The 18,685-nt window shown below is 38.2% G+C and overlaps 1 protein-coding gene across 1 annotated transcript in view; it reads left to right on the top strand.

Annotated features, from left to right (window-relative positions):
* The window catches only part of eea1 (early endosome antigen 1), a 30,029-nt gene extending 11,660 nt beyond the window's left edge, over positions 1-18,369 (top strand). The window contains 20 exon segments of the mRNA XM_048169695.1: positions 3,186-3,524; positions 3,826-3,975; positions 4,241-4,356; positions 5,177-5,384; positions 5,476-5,676; positions 6,232-6,345; positions 6,460-6,615; positions 7,867-8,006; positions 8,628-8,958; positions 9,147-9,248; positions 9,348-9,542; positions 9,953-10,135; positions 10,216-10,401; positions 10,700-10,834; positions 11,517-11,702; positions 14,126-14,364; positions 14,496-14,616; positions 14,734-14,832; positions 17,556-17,633; positions 17,635-18,369. Coding sequence (XP_048025652.1) covers positions 3,186-3,524; positions 3,826-3,975; positions 4,241-4,356; positions 5,177-5,384; positions 5,476-5,676; positions 6,232-6,345; positions 6,460-6,615; positions 7,867-8,006; positions 8,628-8,958; positions 9,147-9,248; positions 9,348-9,542; positions 9,953-10,135; positions 10,216-10,401; positions 10,700-10,834; positions 11,517-11,702; positions 14,126-14,364; positions 14,496-14,616; positions 14,734-14,832; positions 17,556-17,633; positions 17,635-17,679 — 3,324 coding nt within the window. The 3' untranslated portion in view covers positions 17,680-18,369.
* Positions 18,370-18,685: the final 316 nt, after the last annotated feature.

Genomic DNA, 18,685 nt, shown 5'->3' on the forward strand with positions numbered 1-18,685 from the left:
GTGTCTAAAGTCACTGGACCACCCTAAGCAACGAGGCATGTGCTCTATGCTCACAGCAAATCCAGCTGTATATTTTAATGGCTTACTTTATGGCTTCACAGAACACCCGTCAATGCCGACTATGTTAAGACCTGCCAGCTTCTGCACCCACTTCCAAATTTAAGTTTACTGTACCTCTGTTTACAAGCACTACCAGTTGGCTTTCAGGAAACGGCTTCACACATTTCTCAGGAAGCTGCTTGGGGTGCTGGCCCTCTGTATCCAGTCCAAAGTGGCCCCATTGACCTGTCAGCACACTGTGTGATTTGATTGGTCATTAAAGAGTGTTGACATACGCATCACAGATGCTGTGCAATTAAAGCAGCAGGGGAGGATTCGTCTCGTGCCTGTTTTGACGTTCAAAATGATATATGGCCACAGGTAATGACCCACAACTCTCTAGTCCATTGTTCAGGTTGTCAGGACGGGATTAGTAGATCAGAGTCCAAAGGCGTGCTGACTTCTGAAAAATGTGGACCATGGTACTGATGGGAAGTGAAATAGGGGCGATTAAGGGGTTGTTAATAGAAACATCCCTGTGAAACGCCCTGCGGGATAAATATAAACGATAATTTTAAGTTCAAAGGGAAGATACTTTCAAGGACAGTAATAAGAGAGAGGGCGAACTTAAACTTGCTACTCACTTGTTTCAACTTTATGTATTAGTAACACTTTAATGCATTGGGCATCATGAACAATGAAACATTTTTTACAGAATATATATATAATTAGGGGTGTAATGGTACATGTATTCATCCTGATCTGTACAGTAAAGACGTCAAGGTTTGGTTCATGCAATTAGACAACGAATACAGTCAGTCACAGGCGATCCACACTCCAATCCAGAAGGGGGCGCGTTGTAATGCAACACTGTTTGCTAACCACCACGACAGGAAAGAGAGCAGAAGAACAGCACATGTGCGAATGACCAAGTCCTCTAGATGCACGCATGCGTTGAATACGACTTTCTGTGCTCACGGACAAAGAAGTGTACATTGAAAGGCTTGTACTCTCAACTGTGCGTGAAACGGAGCGGAACGTGGAAAAATAAGTATAGGAGGGTTGGGCTTAAGCTTTGAATGTTTAAAGGGTTAGTTCACCCAAAAATTAAATTTCTGTCATTAAAGGATTAGTCCACTTTTAAATACACTTTTCCTGATAAATTTACTCACCCCCATGTCATCCAAGATGTTCATGTCTTTTTTTCGTCAGTCGAAAAGAAATGAAGGTTTTTTATGAAAACATTCCAGGATTATTCTCCTTACAGTGGATTTCAATGACTACCAACAGATTGAAGGTCAAAATTACAGTTTCAGTGCAGCTTCAAGGGCTTTAAACGATACCAGACGAGTAATAAGGGTCTTATCTAGCGAATCGATCGGTCATTTTCAAAAAAAATACAACCGTTTATGCTTTATAAACAAAATATCGGCTTGAACGTACTTTCCACTTCCGCATTCTTCATAACGCTTACGCTGAATGTCCTACGCATTCCCTATTCAAGTTACGGAAAAAAACGAAACTGGCGCCGCGTTCTTTCCGTAAGAAGAATAGGGAAGGCGTAGAAGAATGCGGAAGCGGAAAGTACGTTCAAGGCGATATTTTGTTTATAAAGCATAAACGGTTGTATTTTTTTCGAAAATGACCGATCGATTCGCTAGATAAGACCCTTATTACTCATCTGGTATCGTTTAAAGCCCTTGAAGCTGCACTGAAACTGTCATTTTGACCTTCAATCTGTTGGTAGCCATTGAAATCCACTGTAAGGAGAAAAATCCTGCAATGTTTTCCTCAAAAACCTTAATTTCTTTTCGACTGACAAAAGAAAGACATGAACATCTTGGATGACATGGGGGTGAGTAAATTTATCAGGAAAAGTGTATTTAAAAGTGGACTAATCCTTTAATTACTCACCCTCATGTCGTTTTAAACCCGTAAGACATTCGTTCCTCTTCGGAACACAAATTAAGATATTTTTGATGCAATCCAAGGTTTTTTTTTATCCCCCATAGAAAGCAATGTAATTACAGTCATTCAAAGTCCAGAAAAGTAATAAAGACATTGATAAAATAGTCAACGTGACTACAGTGGTTCAACCTTAATGTTATGAAGCGATGAGAAGACTTTTTGTGCACAAAAACAAAACAAAAATAATGACTTTATTCAACAATTTCTACTCTACCGAACGCTGGCTCAGTATTGGCCGAGGCTGTTCACGTGAGCAGCGTGACACATGCATGTGATGCTGACACAAGAGCCGGCGTTCAGACGAAGCTCAGAACTGTGTTCTCTGCTTATGAGTCTGACAGGGTAGAGAAGAAATTGTTGAAAGAAGTCGTTCTTTTTGTTTTGTTTTTGTGCACAAAAAGTATTCTCGTCACTTCATAACATTAAGGTTGCACCACTGTAGTCACGTTGACAAATAGTCAACGTGACTACAGTGGTGCAACCTTAATGTTTTATTAAGGTTTTATTAAGGTTAATGTTTTATTAAGGTTGTCTAACAATGTCTTTAATACCTTTCTGGAAAATAAAAGAATGTCATTCAAGTTTGAAACAAACCTCATGTTGACAAATTTTTTGGTGAACTATCCCTTTAAGACTCTTTCAGACACTTGGAGGACTAAATAGAAAGTGGGATACTGCAAAAAGACACTGTTAACAGCAGCACATGAACAAATAAGACTGCAGCCCTTTGCTCTAGCTTACAAAGATGTTGGAAGAAAAGAGAAAGGGTATTCAGCTGCTCTCAACCTTGACATTATGAGCTGATGCAAAGCTCAGGATATGATGTATTTATCGTCTTCGTGTCACCGTTGTGTTAGTCACTGCGCCCTTATCCTCCTTGCCCTTTTTATAGCTGTCACAAGTAAAGGTCAGAACACAATTACCCAGCCCTGCCCTCATAAAACTCATAAAAGAGGTCTCAGAGATATCCCAGAATTCTCAGACATTTTGTCAGCAGCATGCCGCAGCACTGTTGTTTGGCATCTTATTGAATGTTGATGTTCTGTACAGTATGCATAAACTGGTCTGATGAATGCTTATTTTACTGCATTTGTATAGGTTGTCATAATAAGACAATAAATGTATGAATGAGTTGTCATTTTACGCAATAAGTGTCTAATCTTTCTGCCACTCCTCAGCTTTTGTCAGAGAAGTTATCTCGTAAGGAGAAGGAGAATCAGGATCTTGAGGAGCGTCTAGGTCAGGAACAGGCCTCTAAGAAGAGCCTTCAGGCTAGTTTGCACCAGAAAGACCTGGAGCTCCAGGAGAGCCAAGCACGGGTGTCATCAGGGGAGGCAGCTCTGAGTCGGGCCCAGACTGAATCGACCGAACGCGGGGAGGAGGTCGCACGACTCAAGCGGGAGCTCAGTGAGCTGGAGAAGAACCACCAGGTGTTGAAGGCAGAGAGGAAACAACTCCAACAGCAGAGAGAGGATAAAGAAAACCAGGGCCTGCAGCAGCAAAGTGAGATTAGCCAGGTCAGAAAGAGATGCATCATTCTATGAAAACCATCCTTTAGTTCAAAATCAAACTCATTCATCCATGCATGTAATTCTATATATTTTTTTTTTTTTACAATCATAATCAGATTCATCCAGAATCAAAATCATATTCATTCAGAATCAGTATGTTCAAGATAAAAATCAACATCAAATCCATTTATCCAAAAATAAGTCCCATCCATCCATTACATACTATGCATGTACAGTAGCATTCTACATTAAGATGATATGATATCAAGCTGTCATAATCAGGCTCATATATTTTCATTCTCTTCAGCTGCATGCGAAGCTGCTGGACGCCGAGCGTCAGTTGGGGGAGCTGCAGGGCCGGCTGAAAGAGCAAAGACAGCTGTCAGGAGAGAAACTCAAAGATCGGGAACAGCAGGTGACAGACCTGCAGCTTAAACTGTCCCGCCTGGAGGAACAGGTAAAGACAGAAAATGGCTGATTATTAGAATTTTTCCACAAATGGACATACAAGCAGGAAGACTTGGAGCACATGAATTTACTGATGCATACTGAGAGTAATTATTAGTTTAGTCAGCTTCTTAATTTATATGTGTGTATTTACGTGCACAAGCCAGGCAGAATAATTATTACTATGGTGGGCTTGAGTGTCTTGTTTTCACTCTTAACCACTGCATGTGTCTCTCTCAGTATGACTGTTTATTTCTGTGGCCATGTTTGTGTAGTTAAAGGAGACCTCTACCAAGTCTACTGACCTGCAGCATCAGCTGGACAAATCCAAACAGCAATACCAAGAACTACAAACACTTCAACAGACCACTAATGGCAAACTTAGAGAAGCCACAGGTAAACAACAGTCCTATGAGTGGATTTTTCTAGAAAAAACAAGGTTTGCTCCACAGTACATGGAAAATATGTTTCGACCTATGTCAGGATATTGTTATTTATTATCACGAAGCAGGCTCAACATTAAGGATGAACCATTTTTTACAGTGTATGCCATCTTCAAACAAGTGTTTATGTATTTATGACATTATAGCTATATAATTCAAGATATTATTGAGATTAAAACAATTATTTGTTGTATTTTATTCTTTGGTTCTATCGATCTATCAATCTTGGAAAAATCTAAAGTTTGTGGTCAGTAAGATTTTTGTTTTTATTGTTTTTGAAAGTAGTCTCTTATGCTCACTAAGGGCTTCATTTATTTGATTAGAAATAATGTAGTATTAAATATATATAAATAAGTAAATATTATTACAATTTAAAATAACCTTTGTCTTTTTTTATATATTTTAAAATGTAATTTATACTTGTAATGGTAAAACTGAATTTTCATTTACATTTACATTTACATTTATTCATTTGGCAGACGCTTTTATCCAAAGCGACTTACAAGTGAGGAATACAACAAGCGAGTCGTCATGACGAGGCAAATAGACAAGAAGTGCTCATAATACAAGTTATAGGCATCGTTATAAGTTCAGCATCATTACTCCAGTCTTTAGTGTCACATGATCCTACAGAAATCATTCTAATATGGTGATTTGCTGCTTCAGAAACATTTTGTATTATTATCAAAGTTAAAAGCAGTTGTGCTGCTTAATTTTTTTTTTTTTTTGGGAAACTGTAATACATACATGTTTCTTTGACCTTCCCTTGCAGAACGACCTGGAGCAGGTGTTGCGTCAGATCGGGGACAAGGACCAGAAGATCCAGAATCTTGAAGCTCTGCTGCAGAAGAGTAAGGACAGCGTGAGTCAGCTGGAGGCAGAGAGGGAGGATCTGTGTGCTAAGATCCAGGCCGGTGAAGGAGAGGCAGCTGTGCTGAACCAACTACAAGAGAAAAATCACTCTCTACAGGAACAAGTACTGGACGCTGCAATAGTATGACTACACAATCCAACTCTTAGAACAGGGCAGAATCTGACTCTAGTTTTCCACCCATGTGTTAATTCAGATTACGCAGCTTACTGACAAGCTCAAGAACCAGTCAGAGAGCCACAAACAGGCTCAGGACAACCTTCATGAGCAAGTACAGGAGCAGAAGATCCAGCTGCGTTCAGCGCAAGACCGCTGCCAGGGCCTAGAGACCACCATCTCTGAACTTAACACTCAGCTCACAGAGAGCAAAGAGAAGATTGCCCAGCTAGACACACAGGTACTTGTGTTGTGTTTGTAGATAATTATTTAAATGAATTATTCATGCAAACATAAAAAATATGTGTGTTTCTGTCCAGTGTTGTTATTGTTAACTAAAAGCTGAAATAAAGTAAAATCTAAATAATAGATGTCAAACTTAAACCTAACTTAAAAGTTGAAGTAAACTGTAATAAAAATAAATTGAAGGTAAATCAAAATATTAAAAAAAACCAATCTAATAAAAATGATAAAAGCACATAAATTACTAAAACTTAAAATAAAATGAAACAAACTGAAAAATAAAAATAAAAGCTAATTTAAAATATTAATAAATACTATAATTGTATATTAATAATACTAAAATCAAACCTCATGGCATTCTAACCCAGAATGATGTTTTCTGTGAACTGTTTCTTTAATGCAAAGTGACATTAGAGTGTTTTTAATTTTTATTTATTCCAGCCCAATGTTTTCTTATGTTAGATGTGTTAAAATATTAGTCAAGTTTATTAATATTTAATTATCATCAAATATAAAAAAAAAAAAAAAACACTCATGACTTTTTTTTTCTTAGCTGAAAGCCAAGACAGAGATGCTATTGTCTGCTGAAGCTGCAAAAAATGCCCAGCGAGCCGACTTAGAGAACCACCTAGAGACTGCCCAGAATGCACTGCAAGACAAGCAGCAAGTATGTACTATTGCTTTGACACCATTTGAACTTAGTATATTTGAATTAGTCCCAACACAAGAGTGTCACGAGTGTTGTAAGTTCATAGAAGTGTTTTTGTGTGCGTTTACGCAGGAGTTGAGTAAAGTGCAGGCTCAGCTGGAGGAGCAGGGCCGCAGGCTGCAAGAGAAGCAGGAGCAGTGCTCTCAGCTGGAGACTGCTCTGAAAGACAGCAGAGACAAACTGCTGACTGCAGAGCAGAGGATAGAGACACTGGAGACCCAGACCAAGGTCAGCGCCACTGCAGCACATTTCTGCTTCGTCACCATGACTTCATTTTAGAAATGTTTCATGTCTGTTGTGTATATTGGAGATGTCAAATGTCTATAATCAGAGAACAATATTGACAAGAAATTGGTCTTGATTTATTTCTTTGCTGTTTGTTATTCTCTGTTTACTTACTAATAATTATTTGGAACGTTTACTTGATTGGGAAATACTCGAAAGCTTCATGCCGTTTGTATTAATTGAATTTGTTAAAGGTGCCCTAGATTCAAAAATTGAATTTACCTTGGCATAGCTGAATAACAAGAGTTCAGTACATGGAAATGACATACAGTGAGTCTCAAACTCCATTTATATCTCTCATATATAAATCTCATTTGTTTAAACAACCTCCGAGGAACAGGCGAATCTCAACATAACACCGACTGTTGCGTAACAGTCGGGGTGTACACCCCAATATTTGCATATGCCAGCCCATGTTCAAGCATTAGACAAGGGCAGCCAGTATTAACGTCTGGATGTGCACAGCTGAATCATCAGACTAGGTAAGCAAGCAAGGACAATAGTGAAAAATGGCAGATGGAGCGATAATAACTGTCATGATCATGATAACATGATATTTTTAGTGATATTTGTTAATTGTCTTTCTAAATGTTTCGTTAGCATGTTGCTAATGTACTGTTAAATGTGGTTAAAGTTACCATCGTTTCTTACTGTATTCACGGAGACAAGACTGTCGTTATTTTCATTTTTTAAACACTTGCAGTCTGTATAATTCATAAACACAACTTCATTCTTTATAAATCTCTCCAACAGTGTGTAATGTTAGCTTTAGCCACGGAGCACTATCAAACTCATTCAGAATCAAATGTAAACATCCAAATAAATACTATACTTACGCGATTAGACATGTTGCATGACGAACACTTTGTAAAGATCCATTTTGAGGGTTATATTAGCTGTGTGAACTTTGTTTATGGTTTAAGGCAAGCGCGAGCTCTTGGGGCGTGGAGCACGAGATTTAAAGGGGCCGCGTACCCTGAATCGGCGCATTTATAATGATAGGCAGTTAAAAAAATAAAATAAAAAATATGGGGTATTTTGAGCTGAAACTTCACAGACACATTCAGGGGACACTTAAGACTTATATTACAACTTTTGAACACATGTTCTTCGGCACCTTTAATATGTATTGTTGCTATACATATGAAATATCTGTGATCTGATGTGTTTTCTGTGTATTTTTGTCTGATACAGAAAGCTGAGGTTGAGTTAACTGAGCTTCGCTCTGGAAAGGAACAAGCTCAAAAGGAGCAGCAGACGTTGAAGAAACAGATTAGTGAGCTGGAGATGAAGACAAAGGAGCTGAACCGTCTTTTAGACTCTGAAAAACAAGGGTAGGTACTTTATATTGGAAAATGTGCAGTGTTAAAGACTGAAATATTCTGAGCACAGTTTTTGTTCCTATGTTGGTGTATTTCCTCGTGAAACTGAAAATTAGAGTAGGGCATATCAAATGTGCGTACATACATACAGTTTGAGATTACAGTTTTTAAGATGCATTAAATTGATCAAAAGTGGCAGGAAAGACATTTATAATGTTACAAAAGATTTGAATTTAAAAAAAATGCTGTTATTTTGAACAAAAATAAAAAATGTATCATGGTTTCCCAAAATATATTAAGCAGCACAACTGTTTTCAACATTGACAATAAGAAAAAATGTTTCTTGAGCACCAAAATTCAGCATATTAGAATGATTTCTGAAGGATCATGTGACACTGAAGTCTGGAGTAATGGCTGCTGGAAATTCAGCATTTTATTCTAAAATGTAATTTATTACAGTTACTTTAAACTGTACTAATATTTCAAAATGTTACTGTACATTTGATCAAATAAATATAGCCTTGGTTATCATAAGAGACTTCTTTCAAAAACATTTAAAAAACATACCAACCCCAGACCTATGATGAATATAGATAATCAGATGTGACTTGTTAATCTTCCCTTTTCTCTCAGAGCTGCCACCCAGCAAGAGGAGTTGAAGAAGAAAAGCTCAGCCCTCTCCGAAACAAGACAACAGCTGGAGAAGGCAGAGCAAGAGCGTGGAACCCTGCAGATCAGCCTGGATAAACTGTCTCAGGAGGGTCAGAAGCACCAGGCGGAGCTCGACAAGAAAGTTCAGGGTCTGAGTGCAGATCTCCAGAAAGCTCAGGAGGAGAAGGAAGCTCTGACTAAAGAAATGGTAACGGTGAAAGAGGCTCTGAGCAAAGCTTCTAAAGCCCTGAAAGAGAGCCAGACTCAACTGGAGAAAGAAAAGAAGAGCAGCAAGGCCACTTTGGAAGAGAAGGTGGGTCACATGACAGAGTCTGGCCTCAAAAAGTTGTGTATGTATAATAATAAATGAAAGTCATGGCATTGTATAACAAATCTCAATTTATTTGGCATTCATTTAAAAGTAATAAAGTACAAGAACAGTTTTCAAGAAAAACATTTCACAAAAAGAAGTTTAAGTATCAACTTTTCTCTCATTCTTAGGAGAAGATTTATCAGAAAGCACAGCAAGAACTTCAGAAAAACACAGAGACTACTTCTAAAGAGCTCAGCCATGTTAAAGGTCAGCTCGAGAAATCGATAGAGGTAAGATTGTGAAATATAACTCCAGTTAAGTTTCAAGGAAGCATTAATTCCATGTTAGATGAATCATGATATTTCACAATTATGTTGACATTTTTTTAGGCAGAAAAGGGTCTTCAATCTCAGCTGACCTTACTGAACACTCAGCTGAAACAATCTCAAGATACACTGAAAGAAAAAGAAAAGAGTGCACAGCAGCTACAGACAGAGCTGAAGACTACACAGGGGTCCTTCAGCCAGGAAGTGAAGAAACTTAATGCACAAGTGTCCGAGTTGCAGGCTTCCCTCACTAAAAAGGTGCGTACAGTCTTCTTACTCACTAACGTGCCATAAAATGCACTTAACACATCCAAATCGACCTTTTCATTTCCTGCTCTTAAAGGATAGTCCACCCAAAAATGAAAAATGTTCCAAAAATGTTCAAATCTGTATAACTTTCTTTCTTCTGTGGAACACAACTGAAGATATTTTGAAGAATGTTGTCTGTTTCCATTGATGTTTTGTCTATACAATGGAAGTCAATAGGAACCAAAACTGGTTCCCAACATTCTTCAAAATATCTTCTTTTGCGTTCTGCAGAAGAAAGAAAGACATATGGGTTCAGAAGAACATGAGGGTGAGCAAATGATGGCAGAATTTTAAATCTAACATGTTGTTGAACGTTGTGACTGAAATACTTCATAAAATAAAATTGAATTGTGTTTCAGGCCGAAGAGGAGGCCAAGCTGAAGGAGCAGTTGACGGCGCTGTCTAAAGATTTATCCTCGGAAAAGAATCGCTGTGCTGAGCTACAGAAGACCAGTGACAGCACCAAAGAGAGTCTCGCCGCCATTCAGTCTGATTACTACGGCAAAGAGTCCGAGCTCTCTGCTGTACGCCAGGACCTCAAGGTCTGTTTTATTAAGTACAAGCACATCTTAATAAATCATTATGTGCCGTATCTGATTATTATCTATTATTTGCCATGTAGGTGTGTGAGGAGAAGCTGGTTCTAGCTCAGGAAGACCTGGTGGCCAACAGGAACCAGCTTAGTGCTCACGAAACCCAGATCCAGGAGCTGAAGACTGGCCGCACAACGCTGGAGAAAGACCTCGGCAAGAGAGACGAGAAGATCAAACAGCTGGTGGAGGCTCTACAGAAACTCCAAAAACAACAGGTAACAAAATATGCTAGAGATTTTTGAGATATGACCGTTGTGCCCACAGGCAAATGCCTTTAAACCACAGGTTTTTCTGTGGTGTGAAAGTTACAGAAATAAATGCCACCGGCCTCGATTGTGGCGATAATCTGTTCTTTTCCAGACACAGTGAAACTACAATACAACCTTCTGTTCTAACCAGGAATAGTCATAATTTTAATTTGCTTATCAACACAGATATGGAGAATGTTATTTCAGAATGTTTATGGAAATGTCAAGTTGTTCAGCTGACTGTGTGTCTTTGTGTCTTTTGCAGGAACAAACTGAGGAGCAGCTGAAGAAGGAGAAAGCTCAATGTGAGGAGCTGAGAGAATACCAGAGCGCTCTGGAGAAGGACAAAAACAAACTGTCTTCTGATCTCAAAGCTCTGTCCGAAAGAATGAGAAGGTCAGTCTGTTGACCTCTGAAGCCAAACCACTTTATATACACTTTTTTTTTTTTTTAATCAAAGTAACTTCAACATCTGTTGTTTAAAGGTTTACTATGTTTTTCCACTGTTAAAAAAAGTTACTATTATTATTAGTTAATTGCTTTTTTAAAAAACAAGTCCCAGTTAGTTTAGCTCAGTAAATGTAGCAAGTTTTTTTTGTTGTTGTTGTTGTAGTTTTTTTAAATAAAAAAATTATGAGAATAGAAATAGAATAGTGTTATTATTAACGGGTCAAGATGTGTCTTTAGCCATTTCTTGAAAGTGGCCAAAGACTCAGCTGCTTGAGTTGAGTTAGGTAGGTCAATCCACCAGCAGGGAACATTTGAACAATGTCCTTGCTTTTCCCATACTTTTGAATGGTAGTATATTTATGCTGATAGATGTGAGTAAAAAGTTCAAGACCACCAATGGACCACCAGTGGATCAGGCCGTGAAACATGAACAAAGATGCACCTTAAAATGACATACAGTATCATTGTCTATTTTCCGTTGCCTGCTATCTTAAGTTTTTTTTGATGACTTTTGGATTATGCATTATGTAGCATGGTTTGATGATTTGGGCTTGTAACCAAAAACAGTGACAACAAACAGATTCAAATCCCACTATGTGTTTATAACTGGCATAAACGTTTGTATGTCACAGGAACTGAAGGAGCTTCAGGCAGCGAAGCAGCTGTTGATCCAGCAGAAGGTGGAGCTGCAGGGTAAAGTGGAAGCAGCTCAGGCATCTCTGGAACAGGAGCAGAGAGAGCATCAGAAGACCAGAGACTCAATCAAACAAAAACAGCAGCTGCTCAAAGCTGAGACCGACAAACTACAGCAGCAACTGGTACTGCTTATATTACATTACATTACATTACATTACATTATACTGCCCGGCCCAAAAAAAAAAAAGTCTCTGTTTGGATTTTAAAAGGCAAATATATTGGATTTTAATAGGTAAATATACTTAAGAATCTATGATGGATCATTATTACAGTGATTATTATGTTTCTAGCATGTTATATGTTTGGCAACGGTTCTTTTAACCCTTAAAGATGGAGTGTGTAGCTTTTCATTTCCTAAACAACCATGTAGGAAGACACATCATAGCCATATTCCAGGATGACAATGTCAAGATTCACCAGGGTTAAAATTGTGAAAGAATGGTTCAGAGAGCATGAAGATTTTCACACATGAATTTGCACTGACCTTAACCTCAGTGTAAGTTTTTGGGATCACATCATAATAATATCAACATTTCCATCGAGAGGTGCATCATTTTTGGTCAAGATCTTGTATTGACAATGCAAGAGGTGAGCACTCTGTAAAGTCTCCTCCAGCACATCCCAAAAACTTACACTGAGGTTAAGGTCAGTGCCAATTCATGTGTGAAAATGATTCTTCATGCTCCCTCCTAACAATTCTTTCACAATTTGAGCCTGATGAATCTTGACATTGTCATCCATGATACATCTTAATACATGGTTGTTTAAGAAATGAAAAGCTACACACTCCATCTTGTAGGGTTAAAAGAACCGTTGCCAAAAATATAACACGCTAGACAAAATAATAATCACTGTAATAATGATCCATCCTTAGACTCTTAAGTATTTGCCTATTAAAATCCAAACAGCTACTTTTTTTTTGGCCAGGCAGTGTATGTTATGTTATGTTATGTTATGTTACATTATTCATGTTATTCGTTATATATTATATTAATCATTATTGTTGTTAATATTAATATTTATTATTATTTGTGATATATTAATGATTTGCAAGTAATCTCTATTGCTGACTTATTTAGCAAAATTGTTTTTTTCTTTATAATTAATTATTAACAATAATAATTATTAATTTTGTTTAGGGCTGCCCATGACTAAAGCTTACCGCAAAGCTCTGGCAAAAGTAATGATTATGAATGTGTCGGAAAAAGTAGCTAGTTTATATAAGTTGATTATTATAAAATAACATTTTAAATATAACTCAAAGATGACTCATCTCCACAGTAACGCCCTATAGAGAGAAATGCACCTTCATACGGATTGCATAATAAGAGTATTTGTTTTTGATTAAAATTGGTTTGTTTAAAAGTAGACGTTTCAAACATTCTATATGTCTGTGAGGCTTATTTATGTGACGCGCTGCTGTTCGTGGAGCCCGAGAGACGGCATAAAGCTCATCCTGTTTGTTTTCTTTATTTCACAAATGCACAACATTTGTTGTTATATGGCTGTACACAAATAAAGATAGACCCTTTACAGTTCGGAATAATGTATTAACGTTACTCTTATCTGTATGAAAAAAATGACTAAATATTTTAAGTTGAAAAATGCAAGTGATCACGACGGCGCCTCCATGTCGTGCAGTAAAGCGTGCTACACTTCAGCTTCCACACTCTGCACAAACACTTGGATATATAATAGCGGACATTTATCTAGGTTAACGTTAAGAGCGAGCAGTCATGTAAAGTTGCTACTACTTACATGTTTCAAATGATAAGCCATATTTGAGGTTGATGGATGACAGCAAAGTCCCTTTGAGACGAGTCATTTCACTCGGCGGCCATCTTTGAAACGCCTCTCGGGCAGCCTGGGCATCATGCAATCTCTTTGAATGGGGAAACATCAAATTGTATGCCAACCTTACGATTAAATTTCATATTTGAAATCACCAATGAAATCTAACAACAACCGGCTCATAAATTTAGTTTCTAAACGCTCGAATCATGACAGAAAAAAATATTTTTCAGGCTGGATCAAGCTAATGCGCATGCGCAGACCTAAATGCGCATCTCTTCGGAGGCGCGCGTCTGACTGTTTCCATAGAAACCGGTGATTCTAACGGCCGCTGAAGTGACGTGATGACTTTACCAGTCGGCGATTGGCTCTTATTTAGAAGGCGGGACTTATTCTGCCATATTGCGCGTTACACTTTCTCCCGTTCAAAACAATACGAGTGACAGGCGAATGTTTGGATTTCCTGCCTGACATACTACAATTACCACAAGGACCCGCTGTTAACATTTGCATTCCTCACGGACTGCGACAGTTTTTTTTGTTTAGTTTTTTTTCTGCGACTAACCGACTAATAAAATCTTGGTCGACTAAGCCTCTTCTAGTCGACTACCATTTAGCTGACTATTAGGATGCAGCCTAATATTATTGTTTATTATTTTTATTAATAATTTGCAAGTAACCTCTATTGCTGACTTATTTGGCAGAATTGCTTTCTAAATTTTCCACAGAAAAGTTTTATTCTCTTCCTCTTCAGGCATCAGAAGTGAAGGCTAAAGAGGAGGTGGAGAAGCAGAGGGAAGAGGCTGAGGTGAAGATGTCCATGCAGGTGACGGCACTAAATGAGAATGTGGCCACGCTGAAGCGGGAGTGGCAGAGCAGCCAGAGGCGGGTGGGTGAGCTGGAGAAACAGACGGATGAGCTGAGAGGGGAGATTGCCGTGCTGGAGGCCACCGTCCAGAACAACCAGGACGAGAGACGTGCACTGCTGGAGAGGTTTGATTGCTCTAGACATTGTTTAGGCCGAAATAAATAAAGTGACAGTAACCATTATGTCAATTCATATTTTTTCATTCATCCATTTTCATGAACTTTAATTCTCGCTCCTGCTGTTGCTCCTGTTCCAGGTGTGTCCAGGGTGAGGGCGAGATTGAGAAGCTTCAGGCTAAGATGGTGGAGATGCGCAGGAAGCTGGATGACACCACTGCCGCCATGCAGGAGCTTGGCCGTGAGAACCAGTCTTTACAGGTCAGACTCACCCCAACACTCGACGACCTGAATTTACTGACCTTACAATGTTTGTTCTGGATCTCTGGCTAAGGAAACTTTAGTATTTAGTCATATGTGACCTTTTTCCTGTTCCAGATAAAACAGTCGCAGTCCCTTACACGGAAGTGGGCAGAAGATCACGAGGTGCAGAACTGTATGGCTTGTGGGAAAGGCTTCTCTGTCACTGTCAGAAAGGTCTGCATCACACACTGACACACAGTCACATTACTGTTTGATGAAGCTGCTGTTCCAATGGATCAAAGAATGAGATCAATACAGTGTTAATGATCAATCCCGGTGTTTCTCAACCGATGGGTCATGACCCAAAAGTGGGTCACAGAGTGTGTAGTTAAAGAAACAACAACAACAACAACAAACGTAATTCTAAATGTTTTTCTGGTGCAAGGCTTTTGTTTTGAAAGACGTGCGTGAAAGCTGTTTACTCTTGTGTAAGACGTAGTTTAAAGGAATGGTTCACCCAAAAATCATCCATCTTAGCTGTATATGATTTTCTTGTTTCAGCCGAACACAATCAGAGTTATATAAAATAATATCCTGGCTCTTCCCAGCTTTGTAATGATATTGAATAGTGCCCGAGTTTTTGAAGCTCCAAAAAGCGCATCCATCCATCATAAAAGTAATCCATACGACTCCAGTGGGTTAATAAATGCCTTCTGAAGTGAAGCAATGGACTTTTTATAAGAAAAATATCCATATTTAAATGAGAGAGTTTGAGTTTCGGCGGAAGGATGACCTCTGACCCGATGTATGATGTAGCTCCACTTTTCTTATATCGAAATCCTCTGACATTTTTCTTTCAAACTTCTCGTTTTAGACTTCTAATTTGTGACCACCATTTTGTTTTGCTCTATCTTCTGCACTTATATAATTATACACATGTGTATATATATATATATATATATATATATATATATAGTTGTAAGAAAAAGTATGTGAACCACTTGCAGAATCTGTGAAAATGTGAAAAATTTTAACAAAATAAGAGATCATACAAAATGCATGTTATTTTTTGTTTAGTACTGTACTGAGTAAGATATTTTACATAAAAAATGTTTACATATAGTCCACAAGAAAAAGAAAAAGCTGAATTTATTCAAATGTAATGTGAACCATTGGTTCTCAATACTATGTGTGGTTACCTGATGATCCACGACTGTTTTTTTGTTTTGTGATGGTTGTTCATGAGTCCCTTGTTTGTTCTGAGCCGTTAAACTGAGCTCTGTTCTTCTATATAAATCTCATTTGTTTAAAAGACCTCCGAAGAACAGGCGGATCTCAACATAACACCGACTGTTAGGTAACAGTCGGGATCATTAATATGTACGCCCCCAATATTTGCATATGCCAGCTCATGTTCAAGCCATTACACAAGGGCAGCCAGTATTAACGTCTGGATCTGTGCACAGCTGAATCATCAGACTAGGTAAGCAAGCAAGGACAATAGCGAAAAATGGCAGCTGGAGCTATAATAACTAACATGATCTATGATATTTTTAGTGATATTTGTAAATTGTCTTTCTAAATGTTTCGTTAGCATGTTGCTAATGTACTGTTAAATGTGGTTAAAGTTACCATCGTTTCTTACTGAATTCATGGAGACAAGAGCCGTCGCTATTTTCATTTTTAAACACTTGCAGTCTGTATAATTCATAAACACAACTTCATTCTTTATAAATCTCTCCAACAGTGTAGCATTAGCCGTTAGCCACGGAGCACTATCAAACTCATTCAGAATCAATGTAAACATCAAATAAATACCATACTTAAGCGATTACACATGCTGCATGACGAACACTTTGTAAAGATCCATATTGAGGGTTATATTAGCTGTGTGAACTTTGTTTGTGCAATGATAGAGTCGAGAGCTCGGGAGGGGGCGGAGAGCGCGAACAATTAAAGGGGCCGCAGCCTGAATCGGCGCATTTCTAATTATGCCTCAAAATAGGCAGTTAAACAAATTTATTTAAAAAAATCTATGGGGTATTTTGAGCTTCAACTTCACAGACACATTCACGGGACACCTTAGACTTATATTACATCTTGTAAAAAAACGTTCGATGGCACCTTAAGTTTTTTTCTATGTATAAACTGTTTATATAATAAAATGTTTTCGTAGTTTATGTTGTCCCTTATCAGTGCAAAATTATCACAAATTAAAAAGGATTCATGCCAATATTGTCCAAAACCCCACTTTTTAGGGCATTTCCAAACTTTTGGAGGGCAGTGTATATATTTCATAAATATGTAATACACACATATATACTTACATATACATTTTTTATGAATTTGGTCCGATTTGGGTCGTGGCTCAGTGACCATTGGGAAAATGTGGGTCCACTGATTTATGCCATTTATTAAGTTACCTGATATCAATTCTTAAAATCCCATCATCAGTATTTTAATCCATGCCTTTTTACAGTGGATGCATGAATGATAATAATAATAATAATAGCAGCTATTATTATTATAATTGTTATTATTTATTCACACGAATGGCTGACCTGCAGGACGCACTACAAATAATGCTTTATGGGTGTGCCATGTCTTCTTAATGAATAAGATATTTTATGTTTTACTAAAAAAATTGTGCATTTTGAAAAGAAAAAAAAAAAACGCGTTTTTGGTGTTTCCATACAGTATAAATATATGAATCGTAACATCAATATGCTACTAAAAGTTCCTTGCATCAGAAAAAAATATATTTGAATAACTGAAATATCTCTCAATGAATCAGTATCCAAATCAAATGATCATAAAATCTGTTGAATCAAATCAGTTCTGACCCAGCCCTAACAATCACAGCATTTTGTCACTTTGTTCAATTCTCTTTATCAGTGTCACATTTAACCTAACTTAACCACCTGACCTGAATCACGACCTCTCTCTTATTCCCCCAGCACCACTGTCGACACTGCGGCAACATCTTCTGCGCAGAATGCTCTGCCCGCAGCGCCCTGACGCCCTCCTCCAAGAAGCCCTGTCCGAGTGTGTGATGGTTGCTTTGACGAGCTCCAGGGCTGATGGTCCCCACACACAAACCCGTCCCCTGCGGCCCTCGGCGCCCCGCTCACCTGAGGGATGAGGGCGGACGCAGAAGCTGCAGGGACCACTGAGGAACAGCATGTTGCGGTGGTCACGTGATGCTGCCAATCAGATAGAGGGAACACTAAATTAGCCCAACCAGAATGGCTGTCCTCATCTGTCCAGTGCCTTTGCCACTTACGGGGCCACTTTCAGACCCAGAGGAATTAAAAGGGAGGTCCGCTTGAGCAGATGTATTATTTGTAATATAAAGATCAGCTCCTTACAGATGTCTTGTGCTAAAGTACAGCAGCTTTGGCACTCAGGATTGAGGTTTACATTGATATCGTATTTTAAAAGATTTAACTACAAGAAGCCGAGAGTATATACAGAGGAGTTCTGAGTAGAACCAAAGCTGCTCGCAGGGTCCTAATTTGATATATTGTATTTGTAAGTAAATGTACAGACAAAAGAGGCACATGTGAATAATTCAGATATAATTGTCACTCTATGGAGACTTTAACATTTGTCATTCAGTGTGGGCATGTTAACATAAGGTTTGTGGGTGTAATGTACATGCTTGCTTGCTGCTCTTATGTCTGTTGAAATGAAACACTTGATGTTTGTTTTGCATTCATAATCTCACCAGTAGAAGTTGGTGATTCTTTTAAAGATTTACATACACAAAAATGTGTCTTTTTTTTGTTTTTTTTTTTATCAAATTGTTCACGTCAGATACACGTGCCCTGCTTTTAAGCAATAACTGTGCATTGGGTGTCATTGTGTGCCTGCTAGCATATTGAAAATGAATGACAGACCGCTGATTGTTTTTAAAATCTCAGCTGCTACATTTCTCGTCAACCTGAGCGGTTTTTCCTCTTTCATGGCATCTACGTGTGAGTTGGGAGCCAACATTTTAGACTTAAAAATGTAGATCAACCAAAAATGAAATTTCGTTCATAATTTACTCGCAGTTTGTCGTTCCAAACCGGTATGAATTTCTTTA

This window comes from Megalobrama amblycephala, linkage group LG19 (assembly GCF_018812025.1).
Source record: "Megalobrama amblycephala isolate DHTTF-2021 linkage group LG19, ASM1881202v1, whole genome shotgun sequence".
In the NCBI taxonomy this organism is placed as follows: Eukaryota; Metazoa; Chordata; class Actinopteri; order Cypriniformes; family Xenocyprididae; genus Megalobrama; species Megalobrama amblycephala.